This window comes from Triturus cristatus, chromosome 7, assembly GCF_964204655.1.
Source record: "Triturus cristatus chromosome 7, aTriCri1.1, whole genome shotgun sequence".
In the NCBI taxonomy this organism is placed as follows: Eukaryota; Metazoa; Chordata; class Amphibia; order Caudata; family Salamandridae; genus Triturus; species Triturus cristatus.
Genome location: NC_140590.1, coordinates 572,129,498 through 572,154,743, shown reverse-complemented (window position 1 = coordinate 572,154,743; position 25,246 = coordinate 572,129,498). Strand labels below are relative to the sequence as shown.

At 50.6% G+C, this 25,246-nt stretch overlaps 1 protein-coding gene across 2 annotated transcripts in view; it reads right to left on the bottom strand.

The window, feature by feature from the left end:
- Nucleotides 1–25,246, bottom strand: part of MYCBPAP (MYCBP associated protein) — an 835,305-nt gene that overhangs the window by 129,630 nt on the left and 680,429 nt on the right. For both annotated transcript variants that reach the window (XM_085617113.1, XM_085617114.1), the window contains exons 17-18: nucleotides 1,818–1,954; nucleotides 482–661 (exon numbers count right to left, since the gene is read on the bottom strand). In XM_085617113.1, coding sequence (XP_085473239.1) covers nucleotides 482–661; nucleotides 1,818–1,954 — 317 coding nt within the window. The remainder of the gene's footprint in view (nucleotides 1–481; nucleotides 662–1,817; nucleotides 1,955–25,246) is intronic.

Here is a 25,246-nt window from a genome sequence, read left to right as displayed (position 1 = left end):
CTTCAAAGACACTAAGACTTGCAACAAAGAAACTCCCAGAAATGGAGAGCCCTTGGAACAACCGTTATGCGTCAACGGCACAGTAAAAAGGGAACTGACGTCAGCACGCCGACGAGGACTTCTTTTGGCTCCACGTGCTGAGCCATTCCATTGTGACGTCATCGTCGACGTGGGAGAGCTAAGGAGAAATGTTTCTGTGCTATGCTGCACATGGGGGTAATTGAAAAGGTGAGGAATCCACCGGAAAGATGTATCCATCAGAACTTGGCTGTTCTAGAATTGTTAAATCTGTGGCATCCCCTCTCTTATCTTGGTTTTGAGTCTCAGGGAAAGAAGTAATACATCACAAATCTTTAAAAAAAAAAATTAAGAAAGTAGTTGTTTGTGTGAAAGTGTTTGTGTAAGTTATTTCGGGAACTGCGGTGGGTGTGTGAGGAGTGAGTAGGTTAGAATATTTTTGGGATATAGTGGGTAAACTGACCTGAGTGTAGAGTTTTTCCTGGTACTCGGCCTGCACTGCTGGATCCGACTGCTGCATTTTGTGCTCCGGGGCTAGGCGATCCAGACTGTCTGTGGAGGCGGTCAGGTCTTTAAAATCCCGGGATATCCTTACACCTCTCTTTTCTTCCTTTCCTTTTGTCTTCCTGCTCACAGGACGATCCTTGGTAGACAAAGAAGCAAGATGAACGGTGAAATGATGCTATCAGCAGACAGATTAAAGCACGGCAACAAAGGAGAAGGGGGCTAGGCAAACAGGGAGATAAACAAATGGGTAAAAACTGGTCAAGACATATAGGGTGTACGAGGCAGACGCAGAGAAATGGCCCAGGAGAAACAGTTGGAAGGAGGTATGCAGAGAGACGTTGACCACAGTGACAGATGAACAGCCATTCAGTGAAAGTAAAGAGTAGAGGGAGAAAAACTAGGAAGGGGACGGGCAGACAGAAGAATTGTGAGGCCGTAGTCGAAAAAACATGCAGAGTGAATTGTAAAAAGGAAGAGGACAAGGAACATGCAGAGGAAAATAAACAAACAGGAATAAAACGAAGGTGGGGAAATTCAGACACAGGCAAACAGAAAGTGGCAAAGCAAGCAGCCAGTGTAACGCCTCTCCCCATCTCAAGCTTTCTTTGCTCCATTTCCTGTTTGCTCGTCTCCCCTCCTCTCAGCATCTATTGGGGCATATCTTGGACCTGCTTTCCTTCACCATCTTCAGCCTTCTCTGCGCCACCACTTCCAGCTTCATCACGTTCGTGATCACGTAGCAAATATGTTTCTACATTATTTTTTACCCCACTGTCTCCTCCATCTCTGGGATCGTCTATTTAGTCTCATTACTTCCTCCCTCCCTTTCACTTCATCCCCATCACGGGACTGCTGGCAGGGCCTCTTCCATATCTCAGTTTTCTGTTCTCGGCCTATTACAGCCATTACATCCACCAATATCCTCTTACTCTCATCTTATTTTTCTGATATATATATAGACTCTCTTCTGTCAGCTCTGGGCCAAGCAGTTTATCCTGCTCACTCTCCAGCTCTATTATTAGACCCAAATCAGAGCCTACTCATCATGCACATCCCTTACCTCTTCCCTCTGACATCACAAGCCTCACCCGCTTCCATAGATCCACTCCTTTTTAAATCTTTAAATTCCACGTGTTTTGTGTTCTCCCCCGCCCCTAGCCCCCCCCCCTCCCGACCCCCACCTATAATCTCTTATTCCCTATTTATAGCATTCACAATTCGAATCATGCACATTGACAAAGAAGTCTGGATATTTTATACCTTGTACAAAACCTTTATGTTCAACAATCTACCTCTTTTTCTAAGGAGCGATCTTTCCCCGGAGGCTTTGTTGCTCCTTTTTCTCGACTACCGGTGTTCTTTTTCTCTTCTCTCAAGCCACCGCCTTTTTTATCTTCTCTTCCGACTTTTGAAGCTCGTCTTAATTCCACTGCAACACAAAATATGCTACTAACTTCAGTCCCAATACACAGCCCCAATAGTAGGCCCCAAAACACACAAAGTACTAAGAACAGGGTCCTGAAAGCAGGCTCCCAAACTTACAACAGAACCAATACCTCGGCCCAAATATAATCAAGCAACTAGGAAACTGATCCAGCCCCAGCTAGTTAACTACAAACAGAACCCGGAAATCAAAGTACTTACAGCAGAGATGTTCTCTTAACTAACTGCAATGTACATTAGGACGACTGAACATGGCCTAAAAATATTGCCGTTGCAAGCTGCTACAAATCTCCCCTTTGGTCCACGCAAAACAAAAGTGCAAACTTAATACTTAAACAGAATTTGCCCTTTCAATTAGAGGGCAAGTAACAAGACAGGGAGTGGAGAATTATAAGTCTTAAAGGAGTACTGGGGGATGCCATCCATTACCCTGTTCTCAATATATGGCTCAAATGAAGAGAAAGAACGATTTTACACAGATTGATTTACACGATGGCCAGTAGAAACCTAATTATGGGTGCTGACTTTAATGTTATGGTACACCCTATTAAAGACAGATCTGTCACCTGCTATAAGTGTCAAAATGCACCAGCCACACTTCTACAAGGAATAACAGCTATAGACGATTGGACAGTATCAAAATCTTTGTGATAGAGGCTATATGCATAAGTTACTTACCTTCGGTAGCGATATATCTGTAAGAAACATTAGTTAGTTATAGATTCATTACCTTAGAATTACCCCCAGGTGTCAGACTGGATCCAAAAAGTTTTTTTCGTCAGCAGTACCTCTGCCCGTCGGAAGGTGGCGTCGGTGGGCTCCGCGTCTGTCGTCGGCATCGTGGGATGACGTCGCGGCAGCTACTTAGACACCGCCGCCTCGTGCGCTGCTGCAGTTCTGTACACGACTTTCCGCGCCAGAAACGCAGAGCCATGCAAGACACTGACCAGTGGTGCACAAAACTAGGTCCGTGAAAGGATGTACTTAGCCCTAGAAATCAGTTCGCCGAAAGGGGAGGATGGGTGGGGCGGTAAGGAATCTATAACTAACTAATGTTTCTTACAGATATATCATTACCGAAGGTAAGAAACTTGTGCATATGAAAGAAACACGTTAGTTATAGATTGCTTACCTTAGAATAGCTACCCTAGCAATACCAACCCCGGTGGTGGGTCTGCAAACCAAGATCACATCAGAAAGTCCTGGAGACCAGAACGGCCAAAGAAGCCGTATCACCCGACTTGGCTGTCCAGACAGTAAACGTGTGCAGTTATGTCCACTTGGCTGCCTGACAGATGTCAGTTAGAGGCACTCCCCTTCCTAAGGCAGTAGTGGCAGCCGTCGCCCTGGTGGAATGGGCGCATAGCCCGACTGGAGGCTCCTTTTTAGCCAGAGAGTAACATACCTTAATACACAGCATGACCCATCAAGAAATGGTGCGTTTGTGTACTGCCCAACCCTTCTTTGCACCCAAGTAGCCAACAAAAAGTTGATCACCCACCCAGAACTGCTTTGTGCGATCCAGATAGAAAGAGAGCACACATTTTGGGTCCAGACGGTGGAGCCTCTCTTCATCCTTTGAAGGATGCGGAGGCGGAAAGAAGGTGGGCAAAGTAATGGTCTGCCCGATGTGGAAGGCAGTGACCACCTTATGAAGAAAGGACGGACGGGTACGGAGAACCACCTTGTCCGGATGAACAGACAAGAAAGGAGGTTTTGAGTTAAGAGCCTGGAGCTCACTCACCCTTCTAGCAGAAGTGATGGCTACCAGGAAAGCCGTCTTATGGGTTAAGAGACGTAAAGGACAGTTATGAAGCGGCTCAAATGGAGAGCACATTAAGTAAGTTAGCACATGATTCAAGTCCCACTGAGGCATAACGAAAGGTACTGGAGAAAAGAGATGCGTTAAGCCTTTCAAGAAACGGTTAACTACCGGGGACTTGAAAAGAGAAGGCTGATCTGGCAGCCGAAGGAAAGCAGAGATGGCAGAAAGGTAGCCCTTGATAGTGCCCAGAGCAGAGCCCTGATGGGCTAAAGAGAGAAGGAACAAGAGTACTTCAGAAAGAGGGGCAGAAAGGGGATCCACAGCCTTTGCTGTGCACCATGCCACAAATTTGTTCCACCTGCAGGCGTATACCGTCTTTGTGGAGGAACGCCTGGCTGCCAAGATTATGTCACAGACTTCGGGAGGCAGGTCAAAAGACGTCAACTGCCGCTGCTCAAGCTTCATGCAAGGAGGTGGAGACTGGACAGGTTTGGGTGGAGAACTGTCCCCTGCTGCTGTGACAGAAGATCCTCTCGAAGAGGCAGTCTGATCGGAGGATCGATGGGCATGTTGAGAAGCTCGGGATACCATACTTCGTGCCCAATCCAGAGCCACAAGAATGACTTGGGCCCGGTTGCGTCTGATCTTCTTCAGCACTCTGTGCAGAAGTGGTATAGGCGGAAAGGCGTACAACAGACCGCAACTCCCCTTGTGACAAAAAGTGTCGCTGGGCGAGTGCCGCCTTGGAAATTCCAACGCGCAGAATTGCTGACATTGCGCGTTCTCGTCGGTGGCGAATAGATCTAACCAAGGCTCTCCCCACTTTTGAAAGAGACCTTGCACCACCTCCGAGTGAAGACGACATTCGTGATCCATCATGCACCGGCGGCTGAGTTTGTCCGCCCTGGCGTTCAGAGAGCCTGACAGGTGTTGAACCACCAAGGAAATGCCCTGATGTTCCAGCCATGTCCAGAGGCGGAGAGCCTCCTGACATAAGGTCCATGACCCCACCCCACCCTGTTTGTTGCAATACCACATGGCGGTGGTGTTGTCTTTGAAGACCTGCACTACTCTTCCCCGGACAGAGAGAAGGAATGCCTTCAGTGCAAGATGAATCGTCCGGAGCTCCAGAAGGGTGATGTGAAGCCCGGACTCTGCCAGGGACCAGAAGCCTCTGATCTCCGCCTCTGCCATTTGGCCGCCCCATCCCAGAAGGGAGGCATCCGTAACCACAGTGTGGTCTGGTTGGGGAAGGGAGAGGGACCTGCCACTGACCCAATACTGGCTTGTGAGCCACCACTGCAGTTGTTGAGCAGTGCCCTCCGAGATCTGGACTTAATCGGACAGATTCCGCTGATGCTGTGCCCACTGGAACTTCAGGTCCCACTGCAGAGCCCGCATATGCCACCTGGCAGGCATGATCGATCAGCAGGATGCCGGAGGCCTTGAGGCCCAGCAGCCTCAGGGTCATTCTGACCGAAACCCGGGACAAGGGCTGAAAGATCGGAATCATAGCCCAAATGTCCCGGACTCGCTGCTCGGAAGGATAGACCCGAAACTGTGTTGTGTCCAGAACCGCTCCGATGAAGAGGAGCTTCTGATAGGGGATCAGGTGCGACTTTGGCACATTGATGGAGAACCCCAGCTGATGCAAGAGGTCGACCATAGTGTGGAGGTGGGAGACAACTGCCTGGGGCAAGCCCACCTTCAACAGCCAGTCGTCGAGATAGGGGAAGACTGAAACCCCTGATCTGCGCAGATGAGCTGCGACCACTGCCATCACTTTCGTGAACACCCGAGGGGCGCTGGTAAGGCAAAAGGGGAGCACGGTAAACTGAAAGTGCTCACGGCCTACCGTGAACCGCAGGTAACACCGGTGGGCCGGCAGGACGGAAATGTGAAAATAAGCATCCTGCAGGTCCAACGCTACCATCCAGTCTTGTGGGTCGAGGGCAGACAAGACCTGAGCAAGCGTCAACATCTTGAACTTCTCCTTCCGGAGGAAGTGATTGACGTCCCAGAGGTCCAAGATAGGACGCAGGCCCTTGTCCTTCTTTGGAATCAGAAAGTAGTGGGAGTAGCAATCACGACCTACTTCTGGGACAGGAATGCGCTTGATGGCTCCCTTGGCCAAGAGTGCCGTAACTTCCTGTTGGAGAAGGGCCAGATGATCCTACGACATGCGGTGGTATCGCGGTGGCATGGCTGGAGGAGTAGTCTTGAAGGGGAGGGAGTAGCCCCTGAGGACTATTTGCAAATCCCACCTATCCGACGTGATGGTGCGCCAGTGAGGGAGGTGAAGGCTAATCCTGCCGCCCACTGGCATTTGATGGGCCTGAAAGGTTGGACTAGGAGGGTTTGGAGGGTGCTGCAGAGGGGGGGTTGGTGGACTGGTGCGCCCGCTGGCCCCCTGAACCATGACGCTGGTTCCCACGTCCCCGCGAAGGTTGGGTAACTTGCTGCGGCATGTGGCCTTGGGTGGGACGTAGCGTGGCACCGCTTCCGTAGCCACGAAAGGGGCAAAAAGCCGACTGCGCCGGATGGGAGGAGAGGCCCAAAGAGTTGGCCGTAGCCCATGAGTCCTGGAAGCGCTCTAGGGCATTTTCTGCTTTGTCACCAAAAAGGCGACGGCCATCAAAGGGCATGCCCATCAAGGTGTTCTGGACATCCCCCGAAAAGCCAGTGGACCTCATCTAGGTGTAGCGACGGAGCGCTACCGATGTTGAAATGGTGCTGCCCAAAGAGTCGGTGGTGTCCAGCCCACAACGGATTGTAAACTTAGCTGCATCTCTCGCGGTGGCGCCAGCCTGAGAGAGCACTGCCCAGGCCTCCTTCGGACACTGAGGCAGCACTTGCTCCACTGTATCCCACACTGAGTGCGAATAACGGCGGTGTTTAAGGACCGCAGTTCTAAGCTGGCGGAAGAGAAAATCTTCTTCCCAAGATGGTCCAGCTTCTTGGATTCCCTTTCCGGTGGAGCGGTAGGGAAGGCGCTTTTGGAGGTGGAGGCTTGGACCACCAAGCTCTCCGGGGTGGGGTGTTGGGAGAGGAAAGTGGGGTTGCCCGGAGCCGGGCGGTGGCGTCGGGCGATCATCCTGTCCACGGGAGCCCCCGTGTTGGGCCTGGACCACGTGCCCAAAAGGACGTCGGTGAGGGCCTCATTAAATTAAATGGCAGCAGGGGCTTCAAAGAGCTCGCTACCGGTTGAAGCACCTCAGTTAGGAGGTTAGTCCTGACTGTCACCGTAGGAAGCTCGAGGTTGAGAGCCTCGGCCGCCCTACGCAACACCACAGCGTATGACGCTTCCTCCTCCGTAGCCACGGTAGGAGGAGACAACATGCCAAGGTCGGGTGAAGTGTCAAGACCACTGGCACCCCCCAGTTCCTCTCTCCAGTTCTCCTCAGGCTCAAACTGGTCAGTTAAAGGGTCAACTGACCCCTCCCAGTCCTCCTCATCTTCCTCTGGGTGCCACTGTGGTTGGAAAGGGGCCCCAGGAGTGAACAGGGGCTTGAAAACCCCACCTGGCACCGGATCCGGCATCGGTCGATGCCCGTACAGCGCCGTGTCCACGTCGGGAAGGAGGCTGGGGTCGACGCCGGCTGGGGGGTAACCGGCGTCGGGCACGGTAGTGGTGCCGTTGGAAGCAGCGCCGGTGGAGGTGTAATAAGGTCAACCAGCGCCAATCTGGATCCAAGGGGAGCCTGGGGCGCCGAGGCCGGATCCGCCGGCAGCGAAGACCTAGGCCCCCCAACCGAGTCCGCGGGGCCCGAAGGCACGCCGGCGGGGTCGGTCCGCCCAAAGATGGCATGCGTCGCCTCGTAGAACGTATGAAGATGGGCGGGTGTTGCTCCGGGTCCCAGAAAGGGAGGGAAGCTCGGAGTTGACCCTTCAGGCTCCGCGCGCGGAACCGCAGAAGTGGCACCACCCACGCGCTTCATCGAGTCAGCCGACTGACGAGGAGAAGGCAAAGAGCGATGCTGCTTCTTTAACTTCTTCTTCTGCTTCGACTTACCGGACCCCGAGCGCGAACACTTGAATGACTTCAAGCCGGAATGATGGTGGCTCCTCGACCGGTCCCTCAATCTCCCTCTCGACAGGCACCTTGAACGGCATGGAGCCGACTGCCGTCTTTCAAGCAGCTTTCGGGACCACTCCCGCAAAGCCTTTGGCGTCAACAACTGGCAGTCCGAGCACGACTTGGGGTCGGGGTCGCGCTCCAAGCAAAAGAGGCACACGCAGGGAGGATCCGTCACCAACATCAGTCGGTTACAGGAACCGCAGGCCTTAAAACCGGGCATCCCTCGTGCACCTGTTGGGAGTCGCAGACTTCGAAACAAGACGTCGACAAAAGTCGAGAAAAATGTAGTCAAAAATGATTGAGGTACCGCTCTTCCCGGATATGCGCTTGCTGGCGCGGAAAAAGAAAGAACTGACTTCAGCACGCGAGGGCGGCGTCTAAGTAGCTGTCACGACATCATCCCAGCGACCACGACGCAGACGACGGACGCGGAGCCGACCAATGGCACCTTCCGAGGCGCAGAGGTACTGCTGACGAAAAAAACTTTCCGGATCCAGTCTGACGCCTGGGGGGTAATTCTAGGGTAAGGAATCTATAACTAACGTGTTTCTTTCAGATCTATTCATCAAATATGCAGAATTCAAATAACAGGGTCAATAATTTTCTGGCTAACAGAGCACTGATGGTATCATCATTTTTACTTTTAAATGATTTTTATTGATTTTCCGATGATATGGTATACAGTACATGATCAAAATCAACCAAAGATTACAGTAGCAGTAAAGTATAAAAATACAACTGAAAAAAATAGGGCGTAGGCATAAAATCAGTTAATCCAATATAATACACTGGTGATATGATTAACAGCCTGTACCCTTGACAAAACATTATATAGTACATTTACGATTTAGTAGCTTCATATATCTTCAGCAGGGCACCACCTTCCATGCTTTTACAAGACCAACAGATTTTCCAGGGTATACACCAAAATACTACTAAATTCCTATAAAGTACAGATTTTACAAAGGCAATGGGTTAATTAAGTGCATTTGTAGGTTAGTCATGAAATCCTGAGGTTGTCTTAGATCAAATATAAGGTAAACACAATACATTAAATAAAGACACACTAATATATACCCACTATAATAATAAGATCCATGCTTAAGGACTCCTTCCTGACCACAGGTGTATGACACATTAGTCACTGTAGAAAAAACAGCCCAAGACAACTGAATCGATGGCCCCTCCACAGATAAAAACATCTTCGACAGCTCAGCTGGAAATCCAAATAAGGGCTCTCCATCCACTCAGATATGGAAGACCAATTTAGGATTCACCATTTCAGCGCACTTTGTCCCTTGTGGTCATATAAACCTCTTTCCATATTATGCATGGGGAGAAAACCTGCTCTCCACTCTGTGAATGTAGAGCAATTAGGGCTGATCCACCCTGAGACAACACACATGCGAGCCTCCGCTATTGACACAAAGATCAAGTACGTTTCCCCTCTAGATAGCCCCTGGTCCTCACTCAGCCCTAACAGTACTGCTTGAGGTGTGATCTTCTCTTGCTTCTGGAGGATTAAACTGATAAATGCCTCGATTTTTTTGAAGTAGTGAACCGGGGACAAGAGCAAAACATATGCATCATTTTGGCTATGTCTGCCCTACACCTGTTGCACTTTGAGTCTACTCTCATGCTCCATTCAAATAGCTTATTGGCATATAGTATAGGTCTAAAACTGTTTTATAGCGCTGACTTTTCAAGCCGGTGGTCAGGAGGATCTCCTTACAAATCTCAAGTGAACCATCAAGTAGTGACCCTTCAGAACCCAGCCTTGCTTCCGATTTAGCATTCTGGGGTTCCATATCATCTGAAAGTCCCTGTATTAGTGCATCATAAATTTGACGAGTTCGACTCTCCTGACTCACCACCTCAATGACCGCACATTTTACTGTAGACATGTAATCTAGAAAAACGTCCATGCACGCCCTCATCACCAGCAGACCGGACTACGGCAACGCCCTCTATGCCAGAATCAGCAAAAAAATCTTCTACAAGCTCCAGACTGTCCAGAACGCCACACCCAGACTAATCCTCGACATCCCCCGGCACAACCACATCACAAAACAGCTCAGCGATCTACACTAACTCCCCGTCGAAAGAAGAATAACGTTCTAGCTGCTCACGCACGCATGCAAGGCCCTCCACAATATAGGACCAGAATACCTCAACAACCGTCTCTCCTTTCACGCGCCCAAGATAAACCTCCAATTAGCCGACCTATTCTTGGTCACCGCCCCACGCTTCTACAGGACCAGAGCAGGTGGAAGGTCCTTTTCCTACCTCGCAGCCAAGACCTGGAACGACCTCCCCTCCACCTCTGGCAAAGCCCTACACTGCTCCAGTTCAGGAAAGATCTTCAGATGACCCCTACTGAGCCACACAATCCCCCCCTTCCCCCCAGCGTCTTGAGGCCCTAACAGGTAAGTAGTGCTCTTTACAAACCCCTGATTGATTGATTGACATGTAGTTTTTATCCTGCTTACTAATATAGTCACATCTTTGGAGATATTTATCAAATTTCTCTTTAGTCGGACCAAACTTGTCCTGTAGCATAGTTGGTCATTATACAAATCCCCAGTCTTTGAAATACCATAAGCTTCAAGCCTCTTACATATTCCATCTTGGAATATACCCAGCAAGGCAGGGAGCCCCATAAAGGTGTATAACTATTTAACTTGGTAATATTCAGCTTTCTTTTGATCTGTTGCCAAACCTTGAATGCTCCATCTACGGTTTTAAACCTGGTCTTTTTGTAGTAGTTTCTCTCCAAATCCCTCGAGAAGCAGCTCCTAGCCTCAGAGCCCAATGTAAGCTGATATATGGATGGCGCCTCAGCTGAATATCTGTTATGAGTTATCAAAACCATGAAGTGCTGCAGCATGCAAGACCAATAGTACAGCATGAAACTGGGGACCACCCACCCCCCACAGTCTCCGTGGAGGATCACATCCCTTGACTCTTTCAAGGCTTCTTGAACTGCCACAGAAAGCTAAAGCTTAGGCTCTCCAATGAGATAATTCTAAATAAGTATAAAACTTTCAGGAGAATGAGCATCTTTAACAAGTTACACCTTCCCACAAGTGTTAAGTGTAAATTAATGATCCTAGGTAGGCATGGTTATTCTTTCCAAGCAATGGGGCTAAATTTCACTTAATCTTCTCTAGGGTAGATGTTATATTAATTCCCAAATAAGTCACCTCTTCAACCCACCGGGAGACCCAAGTACCTGCACCTTCTTGCACCTGGGTCTTGCACTCATTAAGATGGTACCCTGAAAAGGCCCCAGCCTTATCTTCAATAGCCTTCAGAGCTTTACAGGGGTTGAGTGTTATAACCTCCGTATCATCTGCCTATGCCAACACTTTGTAATGAGTTTGACAGAGGGACTTTCCACGCCAGAAGTGAAGAACCATGGAGTGCACTGACATTGGTGTGTTTTTCTTTTTTTAAAACTAGGGCCCTGAAAGGGATCAGCCCTGACCCTAGAAACCTGTCCACAGTGGGGGGGGGGAGGATGGGTGGGTCGGTGTTATACTTGACACCATTGGCGTGGGTCTCCCTTCCATTTTTTGCTGTTGCTTCATATGTTTTTGCTGGTCTAGATGCTTTGGGCACTTTGTTACTGCTGTTCAGTGCCAAAGTGCAAGTGCTCCCTTTGTAAATTGATGTGATGGATCAGTGATTCTATGATTGGCTGATTTGATTTACTTGTCAGACCCTAGTACAGTGCACCATGTGTGTCTGGAGCCTGTAAATAAAATGCTGTTGGTGGACTTGCTGCACTGTTTGTGCCACCCACAGAAGCAGTTTGTAACATGTGGCTCAGGCCTGCCATCGCAGAGCCTGTGTGCAGTCTGGGACTGCCATGTCGAGTTGGCAAGTGCACACACTTGCCAGTCCCCAAACCTTCCCTTTTCTACATGTTAGTCACCCCTATGGTAGGCCCAAGGTACCCCTATGGGCAGGGTGCATTGTATGTGGAAGGTGGGACATGCCCTGATGTATGTTGTATATCCTGATAGTGAAATACTGCCAATTTTGTTTTCCACTATTGCAAGGCTAACCTTTCCCATAGGCAAGAATGGGGAGTTAGTTTATAACATCTTATAAACATAACTGACCGCAGGAACAAGATAGGAAAATAAGGTTTAGTATGCTTGAACTCAAAATGTTAAGATGTATCTTTTAGTGAGGGTGAGTTTTACATTCTGTATTTGAAAATACCACTTTTAGAAAGTAGGTGTTTTCTTGCTTAACTATCCAGTGTGCCTCTGCTAGGTTTGTGTATTGCATGTCTGGCTTTTGGATGACAGGGGGCTGGAGAGGGCTGTGGCTGCAGAAGTCTGATGAGTCAGGGCTGGGCTGAATAGGCTGGGTCTACATTTGGAGTGGTGGGAGGAGTAGCATCTTCACCTGAATAGGGCTGTGCCTGTCTTCCACAATGACTGCTCCGCCCCATGTGGTGTGTCTGACGCCAGGGCTCACACGGACAAAGAAGGTTGTTGTGCATTTGCAAAGCGCCCCATAGAACTGGTTTTGGCTGGGTACAAACACTCTCTGCTTCAGAGAACAAAGGATTTAGGTGTATAAAAAGAGGGGCCCAGACCCCAGACTTTTAGATCACTTCTGGGAATCAAGAGAAGCCTTTGCCAAGGAGAAGAGCTGGAGAAGCTGAGGAGGAATACTGCCCCTGTACTGTTTGCTGTCTGGGGTTGGCCTGCTGTGACTGCTTGATGCCAAGGAAAGGAGAAAAGGACTTTGCTGCTTGCCTTGTCATCATCTTGAGGACGATCTCCAAGGGCTTGAAACTGAGCTTGCCTCCTGTTCTCAATGCTCAGGGACACAAAGACTTCACCACCAGCTCCCCTGAATTTCTTTGCTGGGAATTCCAACCTGCAAAGAGGTGCCTGCTGCTGTTCAACACTGAAGAAACGTGTCACATCTGCACTGGTTTCCCAACGCATCTCAGAAGAGACCATTGCAGCATCTGCCGTGGCTCGAGAAATCGCAGCCGCCGCACCGATCCCGAAGCAAGACTGCTGTGCGGCTGCTCGAAGACATGCATCATACCGGATTGACGCATCGCATCGAGGTGCCAAAGACTGTCGCATCGCTTGGGGTCCGCAGTAAGAAACAGACGCATCAACTCCCCACACAGTAAGGAACTGACGCATCACCTCCCCTGCGCCGCAGTAAGGAACAGACGCATCCCCTCCCCTGAGTGTAAGGAACAGACTCATCGCCCTCCCAGCGGCCACTTTGTTTGCTTTGCATGTAACATCTAAGGTACTTTTGAGAAAAGTGTCACATTTACAACTTGCGTTGAACTGAGCTATTTCTACCATTTGAAAGCCTTATTTCAATACTGTATTGTGGATTTTTGTCATTTGGTCTTGTTTTGGTTTAGATGAAGATTACTTATTTCTAAACTGGTGTGGTGTCCATCTGTAGTGTTTTCACTGTATTACTGTATGCGTTCACAAATGCTTTACACACTGCCTCTGAAATAAGCCTGTCTGCTTGTGCCAAGCTACCAAGGGGGTGAGCAGGGGTTATTTTAGGAGTGTATCCCCCTTACCCTGACTAGAAGCAAGGACCCATATATGGACAAAGGTACCTACCTCTGCCAACTAGAGACCCCCATTTCTAACAGTCAGTAAGGAATCTGCGACTACATAATGTCTCTAACAGAAAAGGCATTGCCAAAGGTAAGTAACTTGTCCATCTGACAACTAGCCACAGATTACTTACCTTTGACCAGCTACCCAAGCAATACCATACCTGGAGGAGGGACCGTGGACAAATTCATACCAGGAAGTCCAGCAGAACAGAGTGCCCAAAAAGGCCATCCCTGCGGATTTGACAGTCCAGGCAGTAGTGCTTGGTAAACGTGTCCAGGGATACCCATGTTGCCCCCTGACAAATGTAGAGGACTGGAATTCTACATTGCAATGCTGTGGTAGCAGCCTTAGCTCTGGTGGAATGAGCCTTTAAGCCTTCAGGACGCTGTTGTTTGGCCAGAGCATACCAAAGTTTGATGCAGAGAACAACCCATTGCGATTCTGCACTGTACGACCTTTCTTTGTTCCAAAGTACCCCACTAAGAGTGTGTCGTCCACCTATAACTCTTTAGTGTAGTCAAGGTAGAACGACAAAGCACTTTTTGGGTCCAAATGGTGGAGTCGCTCCTCTTCTTCAGAGGGATGAAGGGGGCGTAGAAGGTAGGCAAGGTGACAAATTGGCCCACATGTAATGGTGTTTCGACTTCGGATAAGAAAGAGGCCCTAGTGCGAAGTACTAACTTCTCAGGGAAGATGGCCAGGTAAGGAGGTGTGGATGACAGTGCCTGCAATTCTCTCACCATCATGACAAATGTGATTGCCACTAAAAAGGCTGTTTTGATAGTAAGCAGCTGGAGGGGGCAATTGTGCAAAGGTTCAAATGGAGAACCAAATTAAGGTCCCACTGAGGCATAATGAAACGGGAAGGTGGAAACATATGTACGATGTCTTTGAGGAATCTATATACAATGGGAGATTTAAATAATGAGGGTTGGTCCGGCAGCCTCAGGAAGGCAGACAGGTCTGAAAGGTACCCCTTGAGAGTGCCCAGTACAGAGCCCTGCTGGGCAAGGGGCAAAATAAAAAGCAAAACTTGAGGAACAAAAGCAGAAAGAGGATCAATAGACCTTTCTGTGCAATATTTCACAAATGTGTTCTACCAGCAGGTGTATATGGTCTTGTTGGAGGTTCGCCTGGCTGACAAAATATAATTGCAAACTTTAGGCAGAAGGTTGAATGATACCAATTGCAAACACTCAATCTCCACGCAAGAAGGTGTAAAATTGACAGGTTCGGGGGAAGGACCCTCCCCTGCTGCTGTGACAGAAGATCCTCCCAAAGAGGCAGCCTGATCGGAGGATTGATGCTCAATTGCAGAAGCTCAGGATACCAGATTCTCTGTGCCCAGTCCGGAGCAACAAGAATTACTTGGGCCCGACTACTCCTGAACTTTTGGAGCACTTTGGACAGAAGACGTATGGGCAGAAAGGCGTATAGAAGGCATGAGCTCCACTCGTGACAAAAGACTTCTACAAACGAGAGCCACCTGGGAAACTCCAGCGCGCAAAACTGCTGACATTGCGTCTGCTCACGCAGAGGCAAACAGATTTTATCAAGGCTCTCCCCAATGTTGAAAGAACAAGCGCCATCACTGGATGGAGACGCCATTCGTGAACTGCTAGGCATTGATGGCTGAGTTCGTACGCCCTGGTGTTCAGAGGACCTGCCAGGTTTTAAACCACCAGGGATATGATCTGCTGTTCCAGCCATGTCATGAGATGCAGGGCCTCTTGACAAAGGGTCCACGACCTCAGCCCACCCTGTTCGTTGCAGTACCACATGGCGGTGGTGTTGTCCTTGAACACTTGAACCAGCTTTCCCTTGATTGAAGGAAGAAAGGCTGTCAATGGTAAGCGAATCACTCAGGTGTGAATTCGGGAGGTTGATAGTGAACCCTAGGGAATGAAAGAGTTTGCTCTACTGTGGAAGTGGAAGACGACAGCCTGAGTGAAGCCCGCTTTCAACATCCTGTTGACTAGCTAGGGGAAGACTGGCACCCCTGATCTGTGTACAAAAGCTGCGACCACTGCCATCCCCTTGGTGAACACCGGAGGGGCGCTGGTAAGGCCCAAGGGGAACATGGTGAACTGAAAGTGCTCATGGCCTATCGTGCACTGCAGGTCGTGCCGTTGAGCAGGCAGGAAGGGAATGTGAAAAGAAGCGCCCTGCAAGTCCAACGCTTCCATCCAGTCTCCTGGATCTAGGGCAGACAAGACCTGGGCATCTTGAACTTTTCCTTTTTGAGGAAGTAGTTGAGGGCTTGCAGATCTAGGATAGGAGGAAGGCCCTTGTCCTTTTTCAGGACCAGAAAGTAGCGGGATTATCAACCACAGCCTACTGCTGGTGCCAGAACTCTCTCTACGGCTCCTTTGGTCAAGACAATTATGAAGCAAAGTTAGGTGATTCTCCATCAGCTGGTCGTAAGTTAAACATGGAGGAGGGAGTAGCCCCTTCGGACTATATGGAGAACCCACCTGTCTGAAGTGATGCACTGCCAGTGGTGGAGGTGATGGCTGATCCTGCCACCAACTGGCGGCCCATGATCTGGAAGGGTCGGACTAGGAAGGTTTGGAGGCTTAGGCTGCAGGGGGGTGGTGGACTGACCTGACCTCTTGCCGCCTGACCTACGGGGTCGGAGCGACCCACGCCCACTCACAGAGGTTGCTGAACTTGCGCGTTCTGATGGCTGGGATTTGGGGGGTTGAAAGATCCTTCCATAGCCACAAAAAGGGTGAAAGGCAGACGGGGACGTGTGACCACTGAGAAGCCCAAGGACTTGGCCATAGACTGCGAGTCCTTAAATCGCTCCAGTGGCATGTCTGCCTTGTCTGCAAAGAGATGGGTACCATCAAAGGGAATGTCCATGAGAGAGGCCTGGACGTCCCTGAAAAAACAAGAAGTCTTCAACCAGGCGTGGCATCAAACAGCCACTGTCAATGTAATCGCAATGCCCAGTGAGTCAGTCATGGCAAATGGCGAACTTTGCCATATCTCTCCTGTGTGATACTGCTTGGGAGAGGAGGGCCCGGGCCTACTCCGGGACCTGTGGCAGCACTTGCACAACCGTTTCCCACAGTGATGGGAGAAACGGCCCAATAGGCATGCAAAGTTCACCAACCGCAATGCAAGGCAGGCAGAAGAAAATAATGCCTTACCCCAACTGTCCAGTATCTTAAATTCTCTCTCCAGGGTTGCGGAAGGGAACACGCCGTGGGAGGTAGAAGCTTGGTCCACCAAGCTCTCTGGGTAGGGTGGTTGGTGAGGAATTTTGTGTCACCTGGTGCAGTTCGATGGTGGCGGATGATTGTCCTATTCACAGGAGCCCCCATGCCTGGCTTGGACCTGGTTGCTACAAGGACATCTGTTAAGGCCTCGTCGAAGGGCATCAAAGGTTCCGAGAAGGAGACAGCTGCCTGCAGAACTCTGTCAAGATATGCGTCTTGACTGCCATGGAAAGGAGCTGAAGGTCTAGGACCTCAGCTGCTCTTTGCACCACCATAGCCATGGTAGGCGGAGAAAGCAGGCCAAAATACCGAGAGGTATCCAGTCCGCTGGCCTCACCCAATTCCTCATGCCAGTAATAAGGCTGGTCTTGTAAAGGTTCCAGCCACCTCTTACAATCTTCCTCCATTCCTAGTTCTTCAGAATAAGGCTGAGGAACCAATCTAGGACCTAAGGGGTCTGTCGGCGCCCATACGCGCCAATCCGGCTCTGAGTTGTCGGTGATGAGAATTGGGCTGGCGCTGTTGGGAGTCTCTGGGCAGGCGCTGGGGAAGTTCGCATTGGCACTAACTGTGCTCCGGATCCTTCGCCGTATCCATGGGGGTCACCGGAGCCCCGTGGGGGACCCGATGGAGCCCCCTCTGAGCCTCCGGGGCCCAAAGGCACGCTGGTAGCGTCAGACCGCCCAAATATGAGGAACATGGCATCATATAATTCTTTGAGCTGGGCGGGGTTACTCTGGCTCCTGGGAAAGCAGGGAAGCACGGAGCCGACCCTGGCTCAGGTTCAGAGAAATGAGGTCTCGAACAGTGAGACTCCTCTGTCGCGTCGGCCGATGGCCGGGGAGAAGTCAAAGCTTCGACTTCTTGTGTTTTTTGTGTTTCTTCCCTAACCAACTCGATGACTTTGAGTGGGAGAATGAAGACTTAGGACTCCCGGAGCGGAGCCTGGATCTTCCTCTTGACTGGGACTATAAACAAGACCTCTGAGGAGAGCAACGCAGTGCTGAGCTGCAAGTAGCTTTAGGGACGGTGTCACACAGAGGTGACCGATGCCACCTACTGGCGTGCAGTGGTATTGTTCGAAGACAAATCTTCCAGTTCCAGTCTGACGCCTGGGAAATTCAAAGGTAAGTAATTTGCGGCTTGATGTCTCTATCAGATACAACATACAGTTGAGAGTTGCCCAGGCCTTGGAGCTTGCGAATGCACTTTGCACAAGCAATGTCAATCAAGAGGACTCTATTAAAGAAAGCTTAATGTCAGATGAAGCTTGAACATTATGTGGCCAAAACAAGGTTTATCAGACATACCAAGCAGTAAGACACAGATGCAAGTAGCCAGTAAAGTGGTGGTTTGTTGCCTTGGTGTTGGAAAAGCACCTTCTAGATCTGTAGGTATATGCCCAGAATTCTCCAAATAGGTTCTCAATGATTTGACTGCATACCAGATTTTGCCTTTGGAGTGAATAATTTCATAACCCTCCCAACTGAACTTTTAAGGGGCTGTTTCAATCAACAGAGCCCTGCCACTGTGCATGGCTCAATAATATGACATTAACCATTTGCTAATATACAGGGATCAGGTGATGGATTTCCTGACAGCTGATAGAACATCCAGTTGTCTCAGGAATGACCTTGCTGGAAGAATGTCAGCTCTTCAGGAATCAGACAGTAAAAATGACCTGGTTACTTACCGGTGATCTTTATTACTCCGAATATAGTCTTCCTCGCTACATGAGTTACGCAGTGAGCTTCAGCTCCACACCAGAACCCTCCAAAGCAAAAGTTAGCCTTCCATGCCTCCCATCCCTTCCCAACATGGCCGACCCATATCACCCCTGACCTCTATAAGAGGGGGGCCGGCCAATTCCACTTCCTGTAGAACTACCAAGCCCCAAGAACCACGTGAAGCTGATAGTCAAACAGGGAGGGAGGGATGGGAACTCATGTGGCATGGAAGACTATACTCGGTTTAATGAAGATTATCGGTAAGTAGCCAGGGCATTACCTCCTCGTAAGTCTTCCTCGTCACCAGAGTTAAGCAGTGAGCACATACCCAGGCCCAGCGACTTCATGCAAACTCACAAGAAACCACAGACAAAGGGACAATGCAAAAACAAGAAGGTGTAATCCGAAAACTAACATTCAGACACCAACCAAGAGGAATCACAGACAGCGAGATCAACTACAACCAGAAGGACCAGTTCCAAGAACCGCCCAGCAAAAACATCAGCAGAAGGACCACTCGACACCACTCCGTGGCGAACCAAGAACAGGAGCGGGGAGGACCAGGCGGGGGCCCAGCAGATAGACAGACCCCCGGGAGACCGACCCGACACCCGGGCAGACACAACAAAACCCGGTGCAACAGAGGCCAGCAAGAGAGGCCACACAACTCAGCAACACCAGGATGAGAGAGAAACCAAAAGAGACAAACAAGTTGACCCAGCAGCAAGAAGATGCCTGAAGCCCCAAACGGAGCAACCCCTGCCCCACGGACACCAAACAGCGAGAGAGCAGAAGCCACCACAGACCAACGACCGAAGGGAAAGAAGGCAAAACACTCTCCTGGGAAAGGGTGACAACCGATGGGACCCAGGGCAGGAAAGACAGGAACCGGATGCAGCACTATCCGGAACAGCAGGACGCGCAGGAATGGAGGAGTGCACAGAAGAACTCAGTCCAAGGATCCCAGGGGCATCAACGGACCCACCAGAAGGGGCCCACAACACCAACAGAAGAACCCAGAAAGGCGCAAGGCAAAACAACCCAGGACGCAGCAGGAAACAACCTGAAGCAACCAGGCTGTCCAAGGACCCAAACCGCTAACAGAGGGCTGGTGACACCCGCAAGGTTGCCCAAAGAACTTGAAGAGCAGAGACGGCCAGGTTAACACAGAAAGGAAACAAAACATCCCTCACTGGGAAAACTGAAAAAGAGTCAAAACTCCCAGAAACTCAAAACCACGAACAAGGCCTGAAGAAAAACACAGGCATCAGAGCGCCATACATGAGCATCAGCCCAGAGTCACGACAGAGGGACACACACACCCTTTGTTAGGCCCAGGGAGAGCAAGAGAATAGCACAGAAACACAGGATGCAGTGCAATGGAGCAGAGACACAAACCTGGGACATCAGCCCAGAGGACGACCGCCCCAGCCGAAAGGCTACATCCTCTCCCCTCAATCAACAAGAAAAAGACCCCCAAATGTGAGAAATCCAGACAGAAGAGAAGCCGGGCAACAGAAGCCCCCAAGCAACTCCATCGCCGCTAGGGAGCATCCCCGAGACAGCAGGCCCAACCAAGGAATCCAAAAGATTAAGACGAGCCAGAACCCCCACAGGAAACAGGGGGCCCGCAATGGGTTATGAAAATCCAAGGAACACCCAGAACTCCCGGACGGCCACCACCCCCAGCAGAGGAAACCAAGGGCGGCGAACCCAGCCAGGAAACCACCACAGAACACATGACAGTTCCCGGTGAACAAAACTAGTGCCAACAAAGGAAACGGATGAAAGTGGAAGCAGGGAAACCGGCCAACGGAACAACATTGCATCCAGCAACCACACCCCGAGCATGGGAGGAGAGCGCAGAAGTGAGGCAGGCCAGAACCCAACCCCTCTACAAACAGAACCACTCTCGGGCACCCAAACTGGACCGCCAACACATGGAACACGGCCACACACAGGGAGAAGGAAGGCAGGAAAAACCTGTGCAGGCGAAACACCCCACAGCACACCAACCCCACTCAGAGTGAGAACACCGGCAACGGGCCAAACGCAACCAGTAATCCCAGGCGGTCTGCCAGCCAGGGACTACCCAGGCCCAACCCTGCTGAACCTGTGAGATCAGACGAAACCAGGCGCTCTCAGGGTAGTACGGCCGTAGGCCCTGGAAACGAGGCAGGCCACCACCAACTGCAAGACCATTTGGACTAGAACAGGAGGACCCCGAAGGGCTGGGACCATCCCCAGACAAGTCAACAAAGTGCACACAAATCCCGGAAGCAGGACCCGCAACCCGCGGGCAGGCGAGCACACCAACCCAACACAGATCAGGCATCCAACTTCGCCCCCAATTGCCGCGGGCTGGCAAAAGTCGAAACCAGGGGGAGAGAGAGGACTCCTCCAACCATCAACCCCAAGCGGGCTGAAGCCGAAGAGACAGGACCACTGGCAGACCATAGAACATGGAACCAGAAGACCCCAGTCACAAGAGAAGGAACACCAAAGGCAAAAGATGGAAGTCGGCGATGCCGGGACCCTAATAACTGACCACCAGATGACAGCAGAAAACTACAGGCAGTGAGCAGCAAACAGAGCTCTCAAGCCTGCAGTGGCACAGTAGGAGCCCAAAAAGCAGAGAACACACAGGCCACGTCCAGGTATGGGAACACCAACCGGGATGAAGTGAGCCAGGCTACAGGGCCAAGGTGCCCCTGAACAGAGAAAGGACAGCGAAACAGGACGTGCAAGAAAAGTACAACTCAGACCTCCTGTGCACCGGAGTACTAGGCACCCAGCCAACAGCACGTGGCACGCCCAGGCGGACTCCCATTCAGGTACCAATCAGGGTTGACCAGGGGAGAACAAGTGCAGTCAGACATAACCGGGAAAGAAAGACAAAGGACAAAACCTTGCCCACAATCTCAGACCGATGAGGCCAGCGCCCAACACAAAAGGTCACCGAGGCCAATAATGGAAAGAAAAGCACAAACTCGGACACTGTGGGGACAGGAGACAGGACGCGGTGCAGAGCAAACAAACGCACCCATAACACTGACCGACCCCCAATGATCCAGGTCTCGGACAAAAGCATAGGGAAAAACAAAAATGGACAAACACAGCCGCCAACGGCTGAAACCACCAACAAGATACGGACAGTCCATACTACACGCCACGACCGGACACATACGCACAAAATGCATAGAAGAAAAGTGAGTGCTGCCAGGCAGGAACGCAAGCAACATCACGAGACTCGAGGGAGTAGCCCAAAAACGGCAATGCCGAGCAACAAAAGGGCAGAAAAACCCAGACGAAAGGGCGGGTGAGCCGGAAATGAGTAACTGCACACCATAGCTACCTCCTCCTCCCTGCCACCAGAAACAAAGTGCGCCGGGTGCCCACGGGCAGAACCACACGCATCCACCCAACACGCACTAATAACAGAGCAATAGGCTCAGGTCGCTGCACTTGCGGTGACAACAGTGCAGAAGAGGGGAAGACAACAGGAGCAACCCCAGCGGCGGTACTAATTCTATTGGATCTTTCTGCAGCTTTCGACACGGTCAATCATGCAATTCTGATTGACCGTGTCTCAGCCATAGGAATTCAAAATTAAGCTAAACAACTTCTTACAGCTTTCCTTGCCGATCGTTCGCAAAAAGTAAAAATGGGCCATTTCATCTCCCACTCCTTTACCCTCCCATGTGGTGTTCCACAAGGATCATCGCTAAGTCCGACACTATTTAACATTTATGTTTCGGACTTAGTGAGGGTAATAAAATCCTACGGAATCGCCCTTACCACATACGCGGATGACACAAAACTTGTGTTGTCGATACATAACGACGGCCAAACGGTTGCTGCAAATTTTCAAGAGGGTATGCGGGCCATCAGTTCCTGGATGTCATCAAATTCTCTCAAATTAAATTCCGATAAAACAGAGGTGATGACATTCGGGAAACTGCAGCCTGTCTGGTCCCCTCAATGGTGGCCACCAGAGATGGGAGCCCCCCCTCAACCAGTTACTAGGGTTCGCAACCTTGGAGTTATTTTTGACAACAAACTGACGTTTGTCCACCACGTCAACTCTGTGGTTTCCTCATCCTTCTTCATTTTAAAAATGATCAAAAAATTACTGCCATACCTTCCACCTTCAGCTGGCAAAATTTTAATCAGTACCTTGGTTTTTTCAAAAACGGATTACTGCAATGCCCTCTTGATGAATGCCCAGGAAAAGGTCCTAAACAGACTACAATTAGTCCAAAATGCTTCAGCCCGAATTTTACTGGGAATCCCGAAGTTTAAATCTATTACACCATACATCAGGCATCTACACTGGCTCCCAGTTAGAAGCCGGACAAAGTTCAAGGCACTATGCATCGCGTACAAAGCAGTTAATAACGTTGGCCCACAGTTCCTCAGAAGTGCATTTCGCCCTCTTGAACACTCCAGAACACTCCGTTCCTCCTCCGCTCACTTACTCAAAGTGGCACGAACCAGGAAGGTTAATTGGGGTGACAGATGCTTTACGGTCTCCACAGCAAAAATTTGGAACACACTGCCTACTCATGTCAAAACTGCTCCTACCCTCTTGAGTTTTAGGAAGAAACTGAAAACTTGGCTTTTTTCACCTTGATTTACTTGTTGTAGCACCATCTCCGTCCCTTGAGCGCCGAGACACCCTTGGGTATTTGCGCGCTTTAAAAATTGCACAAACATAAACATAAACAAGGAAAAAGATGCACCAAGACCAGACTCCAGTGAGCCAGCATGTGTCACTGGGAAGCCACAAAGCAGGTGCAGTTACACCCGAAAGGTCCCAGGCTTGAGACCGGCAGAACAGCCACCAGCTGGATGCACACAGTGCATGAGATTACCGCCACACATCATAGGCAAGCAGAGATAGTAGAGGCTGACAAACCCACAGCAACCAGATGCTACACGCCCCAGGGGCATAGCACTTGCCCCGGGGACAGAAAGCGGCCACCGAGGAGGAAAGTCCGAGCAGGGTATGTCCGGCCTCCAACCCCCTGCAGAGAAATGGGGGGAGGGAGGGTGGGGCTGTGGCAGGAAGGTGAGGCCGTAAGAGAACCTGAACCAAAAGGGAAGAGGAAGAGACCGATGCACCGCAGCCCAAACCAGAGTCAAACAGGGAGGCCAACCGGCATACACACTCTGGCAAATAGCGAAACGGCCGGGAGCACCAACAAGAAGCACGAGTAAACCCCACAGTGGGACCCAGGGCTGCAAAGACACCCCCGAGACAATAGCACACGGGCCCACCAGCTGCCGGACGGAACGCTGCAGCGCCATTCACCACCAGGCGCTGAGAACCCAGCCCACTGCTGTGCCCCCTGCACGGCACAGTCCCCCGGCCCACAGGACACCAGCGGACCTGAGCGCCACCACAGCTTCCAGATGAATGAGCTCAAGAGAGAGGCCGTGGCATGACCTGCTAACTGCTCCGAGGGCCCAGAAGCCGGGATGGCACCGGCGAGCCCCGACCAGTGCTCGTACTCACGAGGCACAACAAGAGACAAAGAGGCTGCGGGGGCCCGACACAGCCCCTGCGTGTCAGGGACACCTCAAAAAGCTGGAAGAGAGGGAGAACCAGCCGCAAACACACCACGCTAGGCAACCCACCCCCGGCAGAGAAGCCAAGCGGGAAGTCGGCCGTGTGAGGCGCCTCCCCCTGGAGACACCACCGCAGTGCATCGCCAAGAATAGGAGGCACAAGGGAGAGCGGCAGGGGCCTCAGGTCCCAACAGACCGCCTGCAAATAGAGCATGTCCCGGGAAAGACGCGCAGGGCCGAAACTCAGCCGGTTGCTCGCGATCCAGCAATTGAGCAGAAAATGCAAAACAACAGGTGAGCCCACTAGGGCAGGGCTGAACACACATCGAGGAGCCTGCTACCCCCATAGCCCATTGGTGCAGGGCTGCAATAAAGACAACAGTGCGAGGGCGGCTAGCCACAAGGTAGGGGAAACACCCAATGCATGAGCCCACTCGCGCAGGGCCTCCACCCCAGGGACGTGGGACCTGCTAGAGCAGGACCTCGCCCCCACTTACCTGATACAACATTATGCTCTGGAGAATCTGCAGTGCAGAACAAAAAAAACAGGAAATGGGATGGGCAGGCTCCCCTTTTATAGAGGTCAGGGGTGATATGGGTCGGCCATGTTGGGAAGGGATGGGAGGCATGGGAGGCTAACATTTGCTTTGGAGAGTTGTGGTGTGGAGCTGAAGCTCACTGCGTAACTCTGGTGGCGAGGAAGACTTACGAGGAGGTAATAAGTGGTTCTAGTGAGGAGTGAAAGCTCTGCACCTTGTCTATTGTAAAAAAAAGTCTGGCCCCAGGAAAACCAGATGGCCTCCTCTGTGCAGGATGCCGAAGATCTAGAGAAGGTATGGAAGCTGTAAGGAAAAAAAGCGGGGTTAATGAATGGCATATAGAAAACTTCCCAACTAGTCCAACATCAGGTGTATTTGTAACATTATTTTAGCATTGCGGCTTCCAACTTATGGAGAAAGTGGAAAGCTCAGCTCAGGGTACCAGCTCTACAGTAAGTGCGCTCTCTCTGAAGATGGCATCTACCAAAGCCAGCTCACAAAGAAAGTCCACTGGTACCAGGAGGTGAATAAAACCTTGAAGCATGACGATCTTAAGATTTGGGTAAGGGCTATATAGTTGTTATACTCAGGGTCCTGTAAAAGGTTTATGGTTAGGTGTAGGTGCGGGGACAGGATTATAATTAGTGTGAGAAGTAGGATTACAGCTTTATGTAAGTAACTAATTTGGGATATGGTTAAGATAAGAGTAAGGTTTATGTTTAGCTTTAGAGTTCGGGTCGTAACATT